This window comes from Coenobita brevimanus, chromosome 98, assembly GCF_032717465.1.
Source record: "Coenobita brevimanus isolate Jiangsu-jjx chromosome 98, ASM3271746v2, whole genome shotgun sequence".
NCBI classification, from domain to species: Eukaryota; Metazoa; Arthropoda; class Malacostraca; order Decapoda; family Coenobitidae; genus Coenobita; species Coenobita brevimanus.
Window position 1 is genome coordinate 21,004,125 of NC_137051.1, and position 20,076 is coordinate 21,024,200.

The following is a 20,076-nucleotide window of genomic DNA, read 5'->3' on the forward strand; positions in this document are numbered from 1 at the left end:
AAGTGGGCGTGGGGGCAGGGCGAGGGGCAGATAAGACCGCAGCAGTGTGCCTCAGTATTAGTAGGCGAGTTGCGTCCAGCGGCCTCAAGCGGTCACGAGGCTCGGTCAGGTCAGCTGTGTCTGTCCCTGCGCGCACACCCGTACAAGCATGTAGACAGTCACATCGCACGCGCGCGCACGCACGCACGCACGCACACACACGCACACACACACACACACACACACACACACACACACACACACACACACACACACACTGGACCTGCAAAGTTAGTGAGCCTCTCCAGCTGCATTTGATTTGTTAATTAAGTTAGCGTTGCCACACTGGGCGTCACCCGGCAGTGCAGCAGCCTGCAGTGGGCATGGGTGGGGTAGCGCTGGTATGGCACTGGCACGGCTCAGTGCTTGCGGGCCCAGCCAGACACCTCTGTCTCGGCCTGAGAGAACACCTCTTCACGGCCGGAGTGTGTGGAGCGGTCTGAACGGTGATCCACGCGCCGCTGCTGGTGGTGGTGTCGCTCCATATGCATCACGTACCCATCATCATCCCCTCCTTCCTCCACCATGTAGTGCTCACTGTAGCGAGCACTGTCGTAGTCATGATGGTAACGGCGGCGGTCAATGGGACGTGGCGAGCCCTCTGGGGACGTCATCACATCACTCAGGTGAGGCGGGTCATCGAAGAACTCAGTGGTGGAGCGCTCCAGCTGTGGCCGCTTGCTGTCACCAGACCACCCCGACACCTGCGAGTATCGGTCACCTGGCTCCTGGGGCTGAGTAACGGCTATAGTTAGCTTATAATAATACCAGTTTTAAATCATTAATATATCATTATGAAAGTAATACCCTTCTTTCAAAACTGTACCATAGTTTATCTTAGAATGTTCTGTGAAACCTTCACATCCAGTGCTTTGGGGAACTTAAATAAATGTAATACATGACACAATACTATAATCTAAGTCACGTGATCATGAACAACATTTGTGTTTCTACTGAGTGAACTCACATGGTGGCGCCAGTCCTCAGTGAACTCCGATGCTGAGCGTGCCAGAGACCTGCCAGTCCTGGCCGACATGCGGTCATCAAAGTCGGTGTCTGGGTCGTCATCATCTGGCAGCACGGGCACAGAGTAGGTGGTTTCTGGCTGAGAACGGTCAGCGATGGACCGAGGGCCACTAACTACACTGGGACCACTAGCCTCACTCCAGGTGTCCGGTGGTCCTCTTGAGAAGTTCACCTCTGTCTCGGTCATGGAGCGGACATCAATGCCAGAGTGCACGCTGGACCTTGGAGGGATGAGGGACAGTGTCATATTCTACATCCGTGTCAAGATTTACTGAATGCACATGAATGAAGTTATAATGCCAGATTCTTCACCTGTGCCAAGGCCTGAATACTCTTAAATGGATGGCACTGTACAATCTGATCATTACCTCAATAAACAGCAAATGAAAACAAGAGCCAGGTGGTAAATCCCCATAATCAGCTCATACAAACGATCATACATCATAGTGTAGTTACAGTAATGGAGGGCAGGACTAAAAGCCAACAATACAGGCTTGGTGGAGTGAGGCAGGGGTGTCATCATACATCATCTTACATCATAGTATAGTTACAGTAATGGAGGGCAGGATTAAAAGCCCCCACTACAGGCTTGACGGAGTGAGGCAGGGGTGTGGCTTACTTGGAGGAGCGCCTGGAGCGAGCTGAGGGTGGACCGGGTCGCCTCATCACCACCGGGTTGCCCTCAGAGTCATATTCGTACAGGGGTGGCAGCGAGGGACGGCGACCAGTGGGGGCTCCATCATGCTTGCGGTACCTGAAGATAATAATAATAATAATAATAATAATAAAGTGGAGCAGAAATAATAATCTGAACCCATAAAAAAGATCTCTGAGGAAATACACCTATGAGACCTTATTCAATTATCCACGGGTGGAATCTGGGCTGGTATTGCTGGTATTAAACCATGTAAATCATTTACAATCATATTCAAAGTTATATGGAAAATCAACGCTATATTTCCAACAGTGTTATATATATTTTACTAGACTGAGGTTGGAAGTGTGTGTAAGAAACGGAATCTAAAGGTGAATGTAGGATAAGTAAAGTTATGGTCTTCGACAGAAATGAAGTCACTAGATGTACAGTGAGGTTGGATGATGAGAAAATGGAAAATGATAGTGCATTTTAGTACTTGGGTAGTGTGATGAGTAAGGATGGAAGTTTGGAGGGTGAAGTGTTTGAAAGGGTACCCGTACAACAAGGAAGAAAGGTTGCTGGTTCTTCGAAAGCAGTGATAAGAAACAAGGAAGTGAGCATGGAAGTAAAAAAGTCGCTGCATGACAGTATTGTGATACCAACTCTAACATATGGAGTGAAGCTTGGACCTTGCTGGAAGGACACAAGTCAAGACTGAGTGCAGTGGAAATGAGTTATTTGAGAGGAGCAAGTTGCATGGACAGACAGACTGACAAATGAGGAAGCGAAGGAGAGCTGTGATGTGGATGTGGATGCGACTGAAAGCGTTAGGAAAAATACACTGAGGTGGTTTGGCCATGTGGAGAGGATGGAGAGCGAGAGACTAACGAGGAGAGTGTATGTGAGTGAGGTGGAGGGGGGAGAGGGATGGGAATGCCAAGGATGAGATGGAGGGTTGGAGTGGAGAAGTATATAAACGAGGGGTGTGTGAGATGTGTGCAAGGCAGTGAAATGGCGGGTGACCGGGTGACATGAAGGTGATTTGTTTGTGGCCACCCCTTACAGGATTAAGACGTCTGGCAATAGATAGATAGATAGATAGGTTATTATTATTATTATTATTATTATTATTATTATTATTCACGGGACAAATGTGCAAAAATGTGAATAACAGGTAACCTTTCGAAGAGATACAAGATAATGTAAATGCAAGGCATAACTGTCAATCAATGTCCACCTCAGAATATTTCTAAACATAATCACCACTGCCGTTTACGCATTTCTTTCCCGTACCATCCCAGGGAGAATTATGATGTCACCATTAGCCTAGATTTTCGTCTTTTTGTAGCTTATTTCACGAAGCTCTGTGGCAAGAAAGACAATGTTACAGCTCTACATCCTTGCTATTGCACTTCTTGGTGAGCAGCGTCATATTCTAGTGTCAATCAATTGTTACAAATCAGCTTTCAAAATGGAGAGATGATAATTTTTTGCCACGTTAGAACAAAACGATTATAATCCCTTTGAAAAAGATGACGTAGTTTTAATATTCATCAGGTCATTACAAGATTATTTTATTTAGTTTAAGGGAGATATGTTTGAGAGGTGGTTTATGAAGGCAATTTTTAACTCTCTAGTTCAAAATGTGTCCCTCAAGCTGAGTAAAATAGTCTTGTTAGCAAGAACAAGGCAGAAAAGATGTCCTCGGATTGATGTGGTTAACACTCGCTGCTTGGTTTCGTTCAAGTTCTGTAAAATTATCCTCTTTCCAAATTCTGAGAGAGTTTCTCCTTCTAATGAAGTTATGGCAACTATAAAACACTCAGTTATATCTACAAGTTAGTAGACAAGTTCTGTGGGACGCTTATGCTGAGAAATAAATCAAGACAATGGTAGGTTCTATAGCAATATACTTTACTCTCATCTATTTCATTTGAAAATGCTTCTTCGTTGCAGAAAAATTGTCCTTATTTTTCTATAGACATCGAGAGTAATCCGAATGTATAAGTTTCCCATCAAATCTATCATTTTTTCTAACAGAGAAGCTAAGGAAAATGAAGTTACATGAATAACTATGGTTAACCTGCAGCAGACCTGAAAAGCCATTAAAAAAAAAAATAATAATAATAATAATAAAGCAAGATGACACAGTTCTAAACTGGATGGTGAAGTAACATAATTAAAAGAACGGAAACGACTGGAGGTCTCTATTCGAACACCTCCCAGAACGCAACATCAGGAAAGCAACAGACAGACAAAGTACAAAATATGCGTACAATATATCCCAATAATATCAGCACTTTGCATAAAAAACGCCAAGTGACTATACCTGCGACCGTCCCTAGATGGAAGGCTCTCGGTGTCGGAGGCGGAGGGTGGTTCGGAGGAGGAGTCGAGTCGGTCGCGGGGTGGGTTGTAGGGAGGGGAGAGGATGCGGATAATGACGTCCCACTTCTGAGGCTCGAACAGCTTTTCGTACCTGCAGTACAAGGGGCAGGTTAGGAGTGGATAGGTGGGGGGATAGATGAGTGGGTGAATAACTGATGGAAGGACTTAAAGTGGGGTGAATGAAACATGAAGAGACACCATGGATGAACGAGTGAACAGACAGACAGGGTCCGATAGTGGGGTAGACAGACAGAGGGGTAAACAGAGGAGTGAATGCTAGATGGAGGGATAAACAGAGGAGCGATCTGACAGACGAACGAATAAACTGAACTAACTGAAAGGGGTAGATAAAGGAGTGAGTAATTGAGAGACTGATATGGGACGAACATAAAGACAGGGATAGAGATAAGTATGAATGACAGAGTGATAGAGGAGTGAGTATAGGAAGGTTAGACAGACGGACAGATAGGGGTAACTAATAAAGGAAAGAGATAGGTATTCTAAGGGCGATAGGAGGGTAGGAAGAGACCCACAAGAAGCTGAAGGTAGAAGGGATGGAAGAACAGATTTGGAGGAAAGAAGGAAGGGAAAAAGAAGGGGAGGATGGTATATAAGGATAGACAGGAGAAGGGATGGAGGAAGGTATAAGGGGGAAAGACGGCGAATAAGGGGGCTAAGGAATAGAATATGATAGTATAAAGGAATATGTGAGGGAAGGGAATATGAGGGAAACAGAGGGAAGAATAGGAGGGGGGGAGGGGGATATAGAGGGATAGGTTGGGGAAGGGCTAGAGTGATAAAGACTGATAAATGGTAAATGGAACAGGATGGGAAAGAGGGAGGGATAGATGAGGAGAGGAGACGCAGATGGACAGACTTGAAGAAAGGGAAAGAGGAGGGTGAATACCAGGATAAGTAAGGAGAGACGGAAAGAGAGAATGAAGGGGAATAGACAGACTGGTGAGAGGAAAGGAGAAAAAGCTGAAAAGAAAGGATACGGGATACGTGAGGGGGTGAAGGGTAGACACATACTGTAGTTAGGAATACTGGGTAGACAGAGGGATGAACGGGAGATGAGATAGGTGGAGGGATAAACGAGGGATTAAATGACTGAACAGAGTGGCAAAGAGACAGGTAAGTGAGAAGGATGGAGGAGGAGGAGGAGATTCACAGGGGTGGATCGAAGTCAACATGAAATCAAGTTAAGAGACCCTGGCTGAGCTTTACGAACAAGCTCACGATCAACTCCCTCTCATAACTCAGATTGATTTATGCAGGAAAACAAGAGACATGTGGAGACTGTGTACCCTCGCTGTCCTTGCTAAAACAAATCACAGTTTCAAAAGGAAGTTGATTGTAAGTTTGTGATTCCATTAAACGCATTCTGCATCAGTTTTCTCATCGATTCCCAGTCATAACTTTGAACTGTTTTTGTAGGAAGGATTTGAAAAAAGGAGAATGTTGATTTTTCCCTTGCCTCTTGTTCTTCCTGTATAAATAAATAAACAACCCACAGCTAAAACGGGGAATCGATATTAAATATGTTCAAGAATTTCTGTTCTGCCCCTTGACTTATTCTCACGGAAACACTTGTCTAATATCATGACTTTCTAAGTTTGTTCGTAAATCTAGTAATTGACGTTACTGTCATCAAACACTTGTTTAATATCTGTGCTTCGTAAGTCTGTTCGTAAATTCAGGCCCTTTATTATACTCAAACGGAAACACTCATCTGATAATATCCTCACCTCTGGTCATGCCTGATCCTGAGGAAGTCCTCCTTCACAGTGGCGTGGGTCAGCATCGTTCTCAAGGTGGACTCGGTTGAGAGGATCTGTCGCCACTTCTCCCTGTCCTCCTCGGTCAGCACGCAGGTCACGGCCTTCTCTGTGGGTGGCGGTTCCAGTACCCTCAGTAGCACATTCCAGTTGGGTGGAGGTGGGTGGTCCAGGGTCTCTACTTCCAGGCGGGTGAGATCGGGTTCATCGGCCAGGTACAGGTGTTGCCGGAACACGTCAGAACCGGGTTCACTGTAACCCTCCCACTCTGGTCCAGATGATTCAACCTCGTCTGCGTACTTGGGTCCGGGGTAGTAGCGGATGGCCACGTCCCATTTAGGTGGAGGCAGTGGCTTCGGTTTCACGTGGTACTGAAAGGTGGAGGGGCATATCGGGTGAGCTATGTGTGGGAGTGGAGACTGAGAGTGAACCAGGAGCTTTGGCGTGGTATTGGGGCATGGAGGGTGCAGGATGAGTTAACTATAGGTGGTAGTGAAGGGTGGAGATGGAGGCACGGTGAGGTATATGTGGGAGTGAAGGGTGAGGGTGAGACTGGATGAACTGTATTTGGAACTGGAAAATGGAGGGTGAAGGGAAAATTGGGTGAGCGTTACATGGTGTTGGGGGGTGGAGGAGGAGACTGGGTAAGCTATATGTGGTATTGGGAAGTGAGGGTCGAGGGGGAGCTTTGGTCTTGTACTGGAGGTGGGGGGGGGGAAGCTTAGGATAACTATTCCCCAGCGCTAGCTACCCACTAATGAGATAATAAACACACAGAAAGTTTAAGAACTGCCGGTACCATATACCTAAATATGATGAGAGATGGTTCTTGCCATTGGCTGTAAGGGCAGGGAGTAGTATTCAAAGATTTTTACTCTTAATGGTATTATGGAGAAACGTTAATCCTCCTCCTCATCATCATCATCGTTCCCCTAAAGTAAATGGAGTGGGAAGGATCCAGAAACATAAAACAAAAGAATAAAAGCAAGAAAACTGACAACAGTGCCCAGTGAAACGAGTCGTATATCTATTTACTTATCATTCAATCCTTTGAAATTCCCAGCTCCACCTCGCAGGCAATCGCAGTTTGATTTTTATTCTTATATGCACTTGATGAACGTCTGTAGGGTGCAGCCATTTAAGCAACTGCCATGTTAAAAAATTGGTGGAACCCTTGATATCTGCATCTCAAAGCATATATTGTATACCCATTTCTATTAATTTCTGTTTACTGTAGCTGATTCGTCAACTTCCATACTACAGCTCCTCACAGATTCGTTTACAACATCCGCCTATCTACCCTGCCTTCCATGCTTCCTCGTACCCTCAGCTCCACCCACAACTCTGTTCATTTTCTCTGTTCATTATTTTCTCTTTATGACCACACCATTTAAGCACATACTCTTCCTCTACTCAGCTGTATTATCTAGTCCACATCGTTCGCGCACATAGACATTTCTTATTTTGTCCAGCCTATTGATATCCATATATATATATGCCTTAACAGTCTCACCTACTGCTCTCACTCATGACTATAAACTCATGCCTTACCAGTCTCACAGCCATACTTTAATGTGGGCCCGGAAGCACCAGTGTTACTGTCAAAACGTGTATTTTGTATGTGATGAAGGCAGAGACAAAAAGAAAGAATATGACAAAGGCCCATATGTAACTTTTGTCACTGATGATGAAGGTATGGACAATTGAAAGAAAATAACGTGACTGACCTGCTTGATGAAGCGGCGATGTCGCTCTACATCCTCGGTGGTGTGTGTCTCTGTGATAGTGGAGAGGTGGCGATCGTCCACTGTGTGCGTGGTGATTTCAGGGCGTCGCGGCACCACTGGCAAGTCCTCGATTTCCAGCACCTCGCTTGGCGCCTTCGAAGGGTATTCTGAGTCCGGCTCTGAGGGTGGTGGTGGCACAAGGTAGTGGCGGGCATGACGCTCCACTGTCTCCTGCACATCGGTCGTCTTCTTGGTCACATGCTGCACTTTCTCAATCTGGCGTAAGTCACGGCGGATCTTCTGTTGCACGTCCACCTCCAGGTCATGCTCGGACACAGAGCGTGGCACTGAGCTGTACTCTGAGGGCGGCGGGGGTGGGCGTGGCGGCAGGGTCTGTGTCTTGCGGTGAACCTGGGCATACTCTGGCGGTGGCAAAATGGTGGCCGGTGTTATCAGGTCTTCCGGCTCTGACACCAAGAGGGCATGCTCAGACCCGGGCAGACTTTCAGCACGGAAGGACTCGTCGCGTTCAAGGATGGTGGTGAGCGACTGTGACTGTGCCAGCTGCAGAGGATAGTCTGGCTCCGGTGTGCGTGGTGGCGTTGGTTGGCGCTTCACCCGCACCATAAACGTGGGCAGTGGTGGCTTGCTCACCTGTTCAGCTACAATCATTTCAGCTTCACTATGTAGAGGGGCATCAGAATACACAGAGGAGAGACGGTCTTCCTCCATGATGAAGGCTTGGTTCTGGTAGGCCTGGATAGTCTCCTCATGCATCCGACTTGATGCTGCTGATGATCTCCGCTCCACCATGTCTAGCTCCTCCACCTCAGAACCACTGGAGGGTGGATCAGAGGGATAGTCGGAGGGCAGTGTTTCTGACTGCGACACCAGTGCAGTGTCAGTGTCAGACGTGGAGGTGGCGTGGGCACGGGGGATCTTAAGACCATCAAACATGAGCGAAGAGCCTGACATCTTAGTGATATCAGAAGGCGCCAGAGACATGGGTCGGCGCCGCACCAGTTTGATGTTGCGTTTTTTGAGGCAGGTGTAGGAGCACGCCATCCCCACCAGCAGCAGCGCCAGGAACACAATGGCACAGATGATCAGCAGGATCTCCACCTCACTGACCGGCCGCTTCAGTCCCGTCGGCGGTGCTGGCGGAGCTCTGTGAGGGCGACACGAGTTAGAGGTGATGGGAAAGGTAGGGAGTTTGAGGAAAGACTGTCAGCTCGAACAGAAGGAAAAGTGAAAGGCCTATTGATTTTGACTATACTTTCAGAAATATAGGACTCAAATTACTGACCGCATCTATACATGCGGCTTAAAGGGTTTGTTCTTCTGACCTCACTCGTACATGCAAATTAAAATGCTCTGACTATTAACCACAAATGTACCTACAAATTCAGGGGTTTGGACTACCGGCGACCACTGTTCTTACACCAAATAAACGTCTGCAACTCACATGATAGGAGCAGCAGGTGCCGGGAGGACCACTTTCGGACTTGGGTAGCGGCAGATAATCGTTTTCACCTCGTCTCCCTCCAGTTCCAGGCCAGGGTGGAACCTCACGATGATGTTGTTGACGAAGACACGACGCTCCACCTGTAGGCAGAAGGATTGAAGTGGGAGGGAATTAATTATGTGAGTGACGGAGGAGGGAGGGGTTGGTGAGGCAGGGAAGAGGGTTTGATGAGGAAGGAAAGGGGTTTGTCGGGAAAGAAGGGGGTTAGGTGAAGAAAGGAGGGGTTAAGTGAGCAAGTGAAGGGACTAAGTGGTGATTGAAGACGTACTCTCTCTCTCTCTCTCTCTCTCTCTCTCTCTCTCTCTCTCGATAACCCACCAAAACTCTCAATTCTACGTAATGCACTAAAACTCTCTAATTCTTTGTAACGCACTGAAACTCTTTATGTAACACATTAAACTTCTCTCAAATTCTCTCTAATTCTAGGTAACGCACTAAGCTTTCTCTAACTCAGATTCTTTGTAACGCATCAAAGCTTTCCTTAACTCTCTAGTTCTATGTAACGCACCAAACCTTTCTCTAACTCTCTCCAGTTCTATATAACGCAATGAAACTCTCTCCACGGCTCTGCCAACTCACCCTATTTGTGCCACATCCTTTGAGCGGCAACTCCAGATGGTATTTCGTCTTGCCCTGGCCCTGCACCCTACAGGCGGAGTTTCGAGAGCCATTGGGGTAGATGATGCCGTAGAAGGGGTCCTTGAACGACACGTCCACCAGCATGTACCCGGAGGCACAGTTAAGGGTGGTGTTGGTCCGGTCCGTGTAGATCTTCGGTCCAATTTGGTCCAGGTCTCGAGTTTCACCACCGATGCTGTAATTGGGGATGGGCTGGTCAGCAGAATGAATATATATACTGTATATATATATATATATATATATATATATATATATATATATATATATATATATATATATATATATATATAGGCCAGAGGAGTTGATATATGCATCGAGCTCTATTAGTTTTGAGTTACTGTCAAAATTGCAATTACCATCTGGTTAGAAAACATGCTTGTCAACGATTACAATTATTACACTTGAATAATAATTAAGAAATTACACTTTTAAATAATTCGGATAATTCCACTAACAAAATAATCGGGAAATTACTGACAGACATAATTCATTCAAGAAATTTCGGATGTATTGATAAAAGAAAATTAAACAAAATATTCAAAAAAAGAAATAACTCATGAAAATGCCCTTATAAGGCAAATGACTTATAAAACTTCAACTCGTAAACTACACTGGTAACTTACACTGCTGTCTGTTGTAATGCCGGCAACTTCTCCTCCCCAATGTACTGTGAGGCCGCCCACGCCCACACAGCCGCCCACACCAGCACCTTCACCTGGTCTCGCCACATCTGCAAACAGTGAGAGGATGGTTAGCGTCTGGAACCGAACCTGAGGATCGTTAGAGATGGGACAACGTATTGTGGTGAGGTGGATCGCTTCCTGTACCTGGTTAAAAGACCTACCAAATTTTCCGTAGAGCCAGCCAAGATGCTATAAAATTATCCGCCTCCGCTAACCACACACACACACACACACACACACACACACACACACACACACACACACACACACACACACCGCTCCATACCTGCGAACGCAACCATGAATCAAATAAAAAGCTGGTTTGGAGGCTGGATTATTCTGAAGAACTAAAAACACAAAGGTGCCCTGATTTAACCCCACCACACTTTTTTCTACATATCTATCTTAAGTGGAACGTGCTAAAAACAATCCCCTCAACCAAATGACCTTTTGGCAGATATTCGCAGGGTACTGTAACCATTCCAGAAGGTATGTTGCAACGGGCATTGAGTAACACGAAGTAGCAGGTACAGTACAGTACAATTAGAGCTAAACGCTTAGATATACTAATCTTTACAAATGATGGAACAGATGATGACCTGACAGACCAAAGCACTGATGTACGTAGTCTCATCTAAGTCAGTTTATTAAGAATAGATACACACACACACACACACACACACACACACACACACACACACACACACACACACACACACACACACACACACACACACACACACACAAAACTGCAAGCCTAAACTCTACATAACAACAAACCTTCATCACCTACCTGTCCAACACACCTGCTTCCCCCCCCCCACCACATATACCATCAGTTACTCGCACCATTATCTGTCACACACCTGTCCCACACAACTGCCCCACACACACCCTCCACACACCTGCACTATAAACACACCTACATCAAACAATCACACACCCGCCTCACACATCTTTAACGAATCACTTCCTCGCCCTGCACATGCATCCGCCACCCCCTCCCGCATACACCCCAAAGAATAAAGTGGTGAAGGAGAGAGGATGAGATGTGAAGGACACGGATACAGAGAGGTGGGTGTGTAGGGATATGAAGGAGGGTAGGGAGGTGAGGGGATGGGGAAGGTTGGCAAGGGAGAGGAAACAGGGGGGTGGGCAGGTAAGGGGGAAGAGAAGGGAGGTTAAGGGAGGTTGGGTAGGGTGGGGAGGACGGTAAAGAGGTGTGGGAAAGGGATTAGGTGAGAGGGGAGGAAAGGGAAGGGGTGGGAAGGGGGAAGATAAAGGGATGAGGGAAATAGGAAGGTAAGGGATGGGCGAGATGAAGGGGATATAGGGATGGGAAGGTAAGGAGTAAGGGGGATTCGAAGATGAGGGAGAAGCCAAGAAGGTGATGGAAGTTGGGTTATGAGGTGAGGGAGAAGAGTACTGAGGTAAGGGAGGAGAGAGGGGCGGAATGAAGGGGGAAAACTGAGAGATGAGAGAGTTAAGGAGGGTATGAAGAGAAGGCAGGGGAGTGAGGAAGGGGGCAGGGGGTGAGAGGGTATGAGAGAGGGGGTGAGGGGTGAGGGGGCGATATGTGAGGGAGCGGTGGGTTACATCATAGTAGTGAACGGTGCAAAGCCTGTAACCTCCACCTTTGCTCTCTCTCTCTCTCTCTCTCTCTCTCTCCATGCTTACTGTCGCACTCACCTCGCTACCTACAGACCTCCCTAGCAACGATTCCGTTTGTTTATCTGTTTACCTACCTACCTACCTACCAATTGTCTTCTCTATTTATCTGTCAAATATAATCTTTGCTTAGCTGCCTACCTACCTACTTACCTACCTACCTACCTATCTTTCCACCCTGTTTATCTACCTACCTACCAATCTATTTAACTGTCAGCTTACCCAACACTTTTTCTCTATACCTACTTACCTACCCACCCACCAATATACCAGCCTCCCTACCTACCACTCGCTCTACCTTCCTTATAACTATCCTGCTTCTTTACCTTTCTATTTACCAGACAACTATTCTGTTAACCTACGTGTCAACCACTATATGCCACACATAGCCTATTCCTTTTACATACCTACCTACCTAACCTCGTCTCCAACTCCTTAGTAACTATTATGTTTGTCTACCATCTGTCAAGCTTCTGGTGACCTTCCCCTTTCCCCCCCTCACACGTTCGTCTCTTCATCCCCCCGCCCTCTTTCTGCAGCAACTCATCCTTGCCTATCCCACACATCCCGTTATCTTTCCCCCATCACCCCCCTTGCTTCCCTTCCTCAGCTATTTTTCTGCTTGTTTCACCCCATCTCCAAGTAACCCACCCATCTCCCTCACACCTGTCCCCCACAAACGTCCCACACACCTTTCCACAAATACCTCTCCCACCTATCCCCAAACCAAAAACGAATTTCATATAGTTGGCCACAACAGAAGAGATACTTAACTTGTAAAAATGCCAACCCACTGAAAAAAAAAAAAAAAAAAAAAACTCCCAAAATCGGTGGTTGGCTAATCCTTTCTTTCTGTCTCATTCTACCTTCAGTCCCATCCCTTCCCACTATATCTCTTCCCCTCCCATCCCTTCCCACCTCACTGTTCTTATGTCCGTCCCAGCCCATCCCTCTACATATTTACCGGTCCCATCCCATCCCACTAAATCACTATTTGTCCCATCCCATCCCACTATCACTGTCTGCCCCAACCCATTCCACTATACATCTCTCCCTCTCTCATCCCATCCATCCCGCCTCGCTATTCCTCTACCTGTCCCAACCCATCCTGTAATATCGCTACCTTTCCCGTCCCAGCCCGCTAAATCTCTGTCAGTCCCATCCCATCCCGTGATATCCCGCCTCCCAAATACTTTTCCTCCACACAGTTATTGTCTTTCCGTTCTTCCATCATCCCGTTGTTTCTTCAGCCCGTTATTCCGACACCGCAACTTCCTTCCTCCTATTCATCTCTCTCGCTCTCTCTCTCTCTCTCATTCGGTACTTGTTTCACCTCTTACACACACACAAACACACGCGCACACACACACACACACACACACACACACACACACACACACACACACACACACACACTATCATCATCATCATCATCATCATCATCATCACCAGAAGTACCGTGAAGCAGTTTAGTATCCGAGTGATGTTTTTTTAGACTGTGGTTTGACTGATAAAGGCCGCCGGTAATGAAACACTGGCATTCAGGCCACGTAATTTACTTTCTACAATTGCAAGACTACAGACGTCACCATATTATTTCTTCCTGCGATTTCACCGTTAAAAATGCTGACGATGGAGGCCGTTTTGAGGTGATACAGACAGGCACAAAAATTCCCTTTATGTTCCACTGCGTCTGCTTCACACTTAGAGCATGCCTGTTACTCTCTTCCCTGACGCATCATGTCAAACAGAATGATGTATGTGCTGAGAAATATACCAAGCCTCTCTCACCATAGGAATATTATCCTCCAAGGGAAAGTGAGAAAGAGAGGAAGTAAGATATTAGTCCAACCTTCATCCCCAATAGCCCACGTAAAAAAAAAAATAATAATTATAATAAAAATAGAGCCATATAAAAAAAAAGATACAAAATTCGTGTTGTAGGGTCTTTGTTCTGGTACAGGTTTCTGATCCATAAGTTAGAACAGCAAGGTCACCCTGATTATATACCTTTCCTTAGAGAGAAAAAAGAGTGAGGGAGTCTACGCCTCGTCATTCTACTCCATTTCACAAGTTATCCATATCTTTGTTTCCTCTTGTTGCTTCTTTCTCGTAATTCCATGTCTTTTCTCCCATTCTTTTTTTCTTTCATCTTAATCCCCTCCATTTTTTAATTCCCCTTCTTTTAATTTCTAACTTTCATTTCAGCTAATTTACTCTTCGTTATGCCGCCCCTTCTCTTTACTTTAATCTTCCCCTCTTTGTTATCGCCCTCCCTTCTCTCTTCTTTTATCTTCTTCCCTCTCTGTTAACCCCCCTCCATTCTCTTTTTTTCCCACCCGTTATCCCCCTTCCATCTCCTTCCTTTAATTTTTCCCTCTCCGCTACCTCTTCCCTTCTCTTTCCTTTATTTTCTTTCATCCCCATTATCCCTTCTTCTCTTTCTCTTAATTATTTCCCTTTCCGTTATTCCCCTCCCCTTTCTCATTTAGTTTCTTCCCTCTCCGTAATCCCTTCCCCTCTCTCCTCTATTTTCTCTCCATTCCGTTATTCCCCCCTCCCATCTCCCCCACCTATCATGCCCCCCTCCCATCACGTCATTCCTTATTATACCCACGCCAACAGAGGGCATCCCGCTAACTCAGTGCCCATCCCATCCCATCCCATCCCACCCACCTCCCCTATCCCGTTATTCCTCCATCTGCCAACCCCCTCCCCCGTATCCCTCCCTGCAAACATCCACCCCCTTGCCAACCCTTCCCCACTTTGCCAACCCCCTCTCCCGTCCGGTAAACACCGTATGCGAAAATCTAAGGGAAAAATCTCAACCACTTACATGCCTACTTTTGTGGCTATTCTTGCTTCCTCCAGACGATTTTTTTCAGCTCAGAGGAAGACACCTGGTTGTGAAGGGATTAATGCCGACTATTTCTAATCCATTTACCCGAAAAGTCTCTCCTAAGCTGAACAAAATCGTCTGGAGGCATCAAGAAAAAATAAAAAAACAGGGTCCTGGGCCGAAGGGGTTAAAATGCGACGAGGTCTGTCGTAATTCTTTGCTACTTCCAGACGATTTTCCTCAGCTTGTGGGAGAGGTTTTTCGGACTTCCAGGATTAGATACAGCCTTCGTCAACCCTTTCGCCATTAGGGATTCGTCTACACTAAGAAAAAATCGTCGGGAAGGGTTTAAACGAAAAATAAGCCACTGAACTGTAACCTTAAACGAAATCTTTCTGTAATTATCTTTCGTGCCTGGATGAAGGACAGATTTTTGTTTTTATGGAAATTGTTGTGACTATGTGTGTGTGTGTGTGTGTGTGTGTGTGTGTGTGTGTGTGTGTGTGTGTGTATGTGTGTGTAAGGGGATGAGAGCAAAACCGACGGTAGGAAGGATGGAAAGGAAGGAAGGAAGGAGGGAGGGAGGGAGGGAGGGAGGGAGGGAGGGAGGGAGGGAGGGAGGAAGGAAGGAAGGAAGGAAGGAAGGAAGGAAGGAAGGAAAGGAGGAAGGAAGGAAGGGTGGAAAGAAAGGAAGGAAGGAAGGAAGGAAGAAGGGAAGGAAGGAAGGAACGAAGGAACGAACGAACGAAAGGAGGAAGGGGGCAGAAGGGTCAAAAAGAAAAAAAAAGTTGAAAATGGGGGGAGATGAGTAAACAGGAAGGAAGAAAAAAGGAATATTAATTACTGCAACATCACGAAAATCCCCTCTGAACCGGACCCAACAGACCCTGAGCGACCTCCAAGAGATTTCAGGAGACATAGGGATTTTTCCAGCGGCCCCTCAGGAAATTCAGAGAGACCCTGAGAGATTTAGAGAGATCCTAAGAAATTTGGAGAGACCTCAAGAGATTTAGAGAGATCCTAAGAAATTTGGAGAGACCTCAGGAGATTTACAGAGACCCGAACAGATTAACCGGGACCCTAAGAGATTTACAGACGCCTCAAGAGATTTACAGAGACCCTAAGAGATTTACAGACACCCTAAGAGATTTACAGACACCTCAAGAGATTTACAGAGATCCGAATAGATTTACCGGGACCCCAAGAGATTCACAAACGCCCCAAGAGATTTACAGACGCCTCATGAGATTTACAGACACCTCATGAGATTTACAGAGACCCCAAGAGATTTACAGAGAACCCAAGAGATTTACAGAGACCCCAAGAGATTTACAGAGACCCCAAGAGATTTACAGAGACCCCAAGAGATTTACCGGGACCCCAAGAGATTTACAGACACCACAAGAGATTTACTGGGACCCCATGAAATTTACAGACACCCCAAGAGATTTACAGACACCCCAAGAGATTTATAGACACCCCAAGAGATTTATCTGGACCCCAAGAGATTTACACACACCACAAGGGATTTACCTGGACCCCAAGAGGTTTAAAGAGACCTCAAGAGATTTACAGAGATCCCAAGGAGATTTACAGAGATCCCAAGAGATTTACAGACATCTTATGAGATTTATCTGGACCCCAAGAGATTTACACACGCCACAAGGGATTTACCTGGACCCCAAGAGATTTACAGGCACCCCATGAGATTTACAGAGACCCCAAGAGATTTACAGGCACCTCATGAGATTTACAGACACCCCATAATATTTACAGACACCCCAAGAGATTTACTAACACCCTATGAGATTTACAGACACCCCAAGAGATTTACAGACACCCCATGAGATTTACAGACACCCCAAGAGATTTACTAACACCCTATGAGATTTACAGACACCCCAAGAGATTTACAGACACCCCATGAGATTTACAGACACCCCATGAGATTTACAGACGCCCCATGAGATTTACAAACGTCCCAAGAGATTTACAGAGACCCCAAGAGATTTAAAGAGACCTCAAGAGATTTACAGAGACCTCAAGAGATTTACAGAGACCTCAAGAGATTTACAGAGACCCCAAGAGATTTACAGAGACCCCATGAGATATACAGACCCTAAGAGGTTTACGGAGACCCCAAGAGACTTCCAGGAATTCCAAGAATTCAGGAGCCCTAATTCACCCAGAAACACAGAGAGACCCTACGAGAAAAGCAAGAGCCCAGATTAATATGCAATAACCCCAACACACCCCGCGAGACCCCAACACTCGCTACACACCCTCAACACTCCCTCCACACCTTCAACAATCCCTACACACCCTCAACACTCTCTATACACCTTCAACAATCCCTACACACCCTCAACATTCCCTACACACCCTCAACAATCCCTACACACCCTCAACACTTCCTACACACACTCAAAACTCCCTACTCAACCTCAACACTCCCTACACACCTTCAACACTCCCTACACACCTTCAACACTCCTATGCAACCCCATCTGACCCCAAAGGACTCTTGTAATTACTATAAATTTGTACTCTGACTTGGCCTAAAATTACCATCTCTCCACCTTGAATCCTGAGTTATAAAAACAGACCAACAATAGAACACGATGCTAGTCGCGAAGTGCTATGAAAATGATGTATAACCGTAGCAATTTTTTTCCTGCCACTGAGATCCCGAAACAAGCCGCAGAACGACGAAAATCTGGGCCAAGTTAAAGAAAGTGTATAACTGATGGTGCCACGGCAGTACCAGACGCATGGAGGGGCATGGCAGTGGGATGGGGACGACGAAATTACTGTTGTTAGTCCTTTCAGTACGATGACGTCCCTTTCTTTTAATTCCTGCTACCTACAGATGGCTATACACAGCTTAGGAAGGACTTATCGAACTTGTGGGGTTATACATAACTTTCAGTGATGTACTGCCTGAAGGCTCTACTAAACGTGACATTGTCGTCTACGAGACAACAAGAATAATCAGTTTCTCTCTCTCTCTCTCTCTCTCTCTCTCTCTCTCTCTCTATATATATATATATATATATATATATATATATATATATATATATATATATATATATCTTCTGGCTGTAGGGGTAAGGAAACCTGTTTCCAAGGTTCTGCAGAACACCCACAAGCTAAAAGATGATGTCGCACATCTTTATTCGCCACCATTTGGCCGCTGTTACCTACCGTGTGTGTGTGTGTGTGTGTGTGTGTGTGTGTGTGTGTGTGTGTGTGTGTGTGTGTGTGTGTGTGTGTGTGTGTGTGTACAGAAATAATGATAGTGTTTCTGTGGGAAAAAAAAAAAAAAGAGAGAAAGCCGGTAAATGTGCGAGAATGGAGTGTGTGATTGTATGAGAGAGAGAGAGAGAGAGAGAGAGAGAGAGAGAGAGAGAGAGAGAGAGTGTGTGTGTACTCGTAATATCTATACCACCAGGAACACAAGCACTGTCACCCCCACTGCGCTGATACGACAGAAGGGGAAGGGGTAAGGGGAGGGGGGAAAGGGGGAGAGAAGGAGGGAGGCGAGGGAAGTGGAGAGGAAGTGATGGAGACGGAGCAGACTGGCAGAAAAAGGGGGAGGAAAGGGAGAAGGAGAGGACGGTAAGGGGAGATGGTAAGACAAAGGCGAGTTGGGGAGAGAAAGGGAGAGAAGGAGGGAATAAGGAGATGAAAAAGGGAGATGAGAGACAAAGAGGGGAGATGGATGGAGAAGGGGGAACAGAGAGAAGGAAAGGAAAGGAAGGATGAAATACAAAGAAAAGGAGAAGGAGGAGGAGGAGGAGGAGGAGGAGGAGGAGGAGGAGGAGGAGGAGGAGAGAGAGAGAGAGAGAGAGAGAGGATGGACAGGTATACAAATAATTAAGGTGAGGGGAGTGAAAGTGTTCTCGCTAATGGTACAAATAATGACTGTTTGTGTCGACCATTAGTGGCCACAACACCTTATCTCTCTCTCTCTCTCTCTCTCTCTCTCTCTCTCACACACACACACACACACACACACACACTCACACACACACACACACACACCTACTACTTTTAACATACATATTGCTTAAAATACATTACTTAAAACACCATACCATTACTATTTTACCTTATCACAACTTACACATTCATTCATTCATTCATTGCCAGACGCCATGTATCCCAAACGGGGTGGCCAAGGGCTTAGAGTTAACTGTTTTTACAGGGAGGGGCACTAATCCTCCACCAACCCCACTTGACACGTAGAGATGCCAACAGCATCTGGTGTTCCCAGGCGGTCACCCATCCAGGTACTAACCAGACCCAATACATAAAAAAGGACGAGCAAGAATATTTTTTAAATTTCACGATTATTAACTTTATTTTCAGTTCTGTCTTCTACCTTTCCTTCAAAATTTCCTTCAGGTATTTTCTTCCTGCAAGGTGTCGCTTATCCCTATTTTCCTGTACGTCTGATGGCCGAGGGGTCGCGGGGAGAGGGGTAAAGAATCTGACATTATACTCCTGCAACTGCCAGACGATTTCACTCAGCCAGAACACCCTCGCAACCAAGGGGTTAATGGAGGCTATCAAACCCTCTATGTTCGAATTAAAAAATCCCCTTACCTGAACAAAATCGTCTAGAGATTGCAAGAATAAGAGGAAAAAGACGTACTCGTGGGGAAGGTGTTGCAGATAAGGAAGAGGTTATTCTGTTTATATCAAGGCCGAGAGAGAGAGAGAGAGAGAGAGAGAGAGAGAGAGAGAAAGAGAGAGAGACTGGGGAGGGGGAATAAAGGAGCATGGAGGGGGGGAAGGGAGGGGAAGGAGGTAATGTTTGGGAGAAGGGAGGAAAAGGGGGAAGAAGGAAGTCAAGGGAAAAAGATAGGTGAGGGAGGGACAAATGAACATAGAAGAAGGTAGGTGAGAAAGGGAGGGAAGAAGGAATAAAGGAGGACGGGATGGGAGGGAAGGGAGGAGGGATAATGGGAAGGGATGAGAGTAGGTGTGGGAGGGAGTAAGGGAGTGATGGAGGGAGGGAGAGAGGAGAGGAAGAGAGGTGAAGGAAAAGAGGAAAAGACTGTAAATAAGGGAGGGAATAGAGGGAGGAATGGGGGGCGGGGTGAAGTAAGTAGGTAGGTGGAG

The 20,076-nt window shown here is 46.1% G+C and overlaps 1 protein-coding gene across 1 annotated transcript; it reads right to left on the reverse strand.

Annotated features, from left to right (window-relative positions):
* Positions 1-256: 256 nt before the first annotated feature.
* pot (zona pellucida domain protein papillote) lies at positions 257-10,489 on the reverse strand. Its single transcript, XM_080283882.1, has 9 exons — positions 10,383-10,489; positions 9,700-9,934; positions 9,061-9,200; positions 7,596-8,763; positions 5,839-6,239; positions 4,032-4,181; positions 1,685-1,819; positions 1,007-1,286; positions 257-773 (listed from the first exon to the last, which is right to left on the reverse strand). The coding sequence occupies exons 1-9, from the start codon at positions 10,487-10,489 to the stop codon at positions 399-401; spliced, it is 2,991 nt and encodes a 996-aa protein (XP_080140008.1). The 3' UTR covers positions 257-398.
* Positions 10,490-20,076: the final 9,587 nt, after the last annotated feature.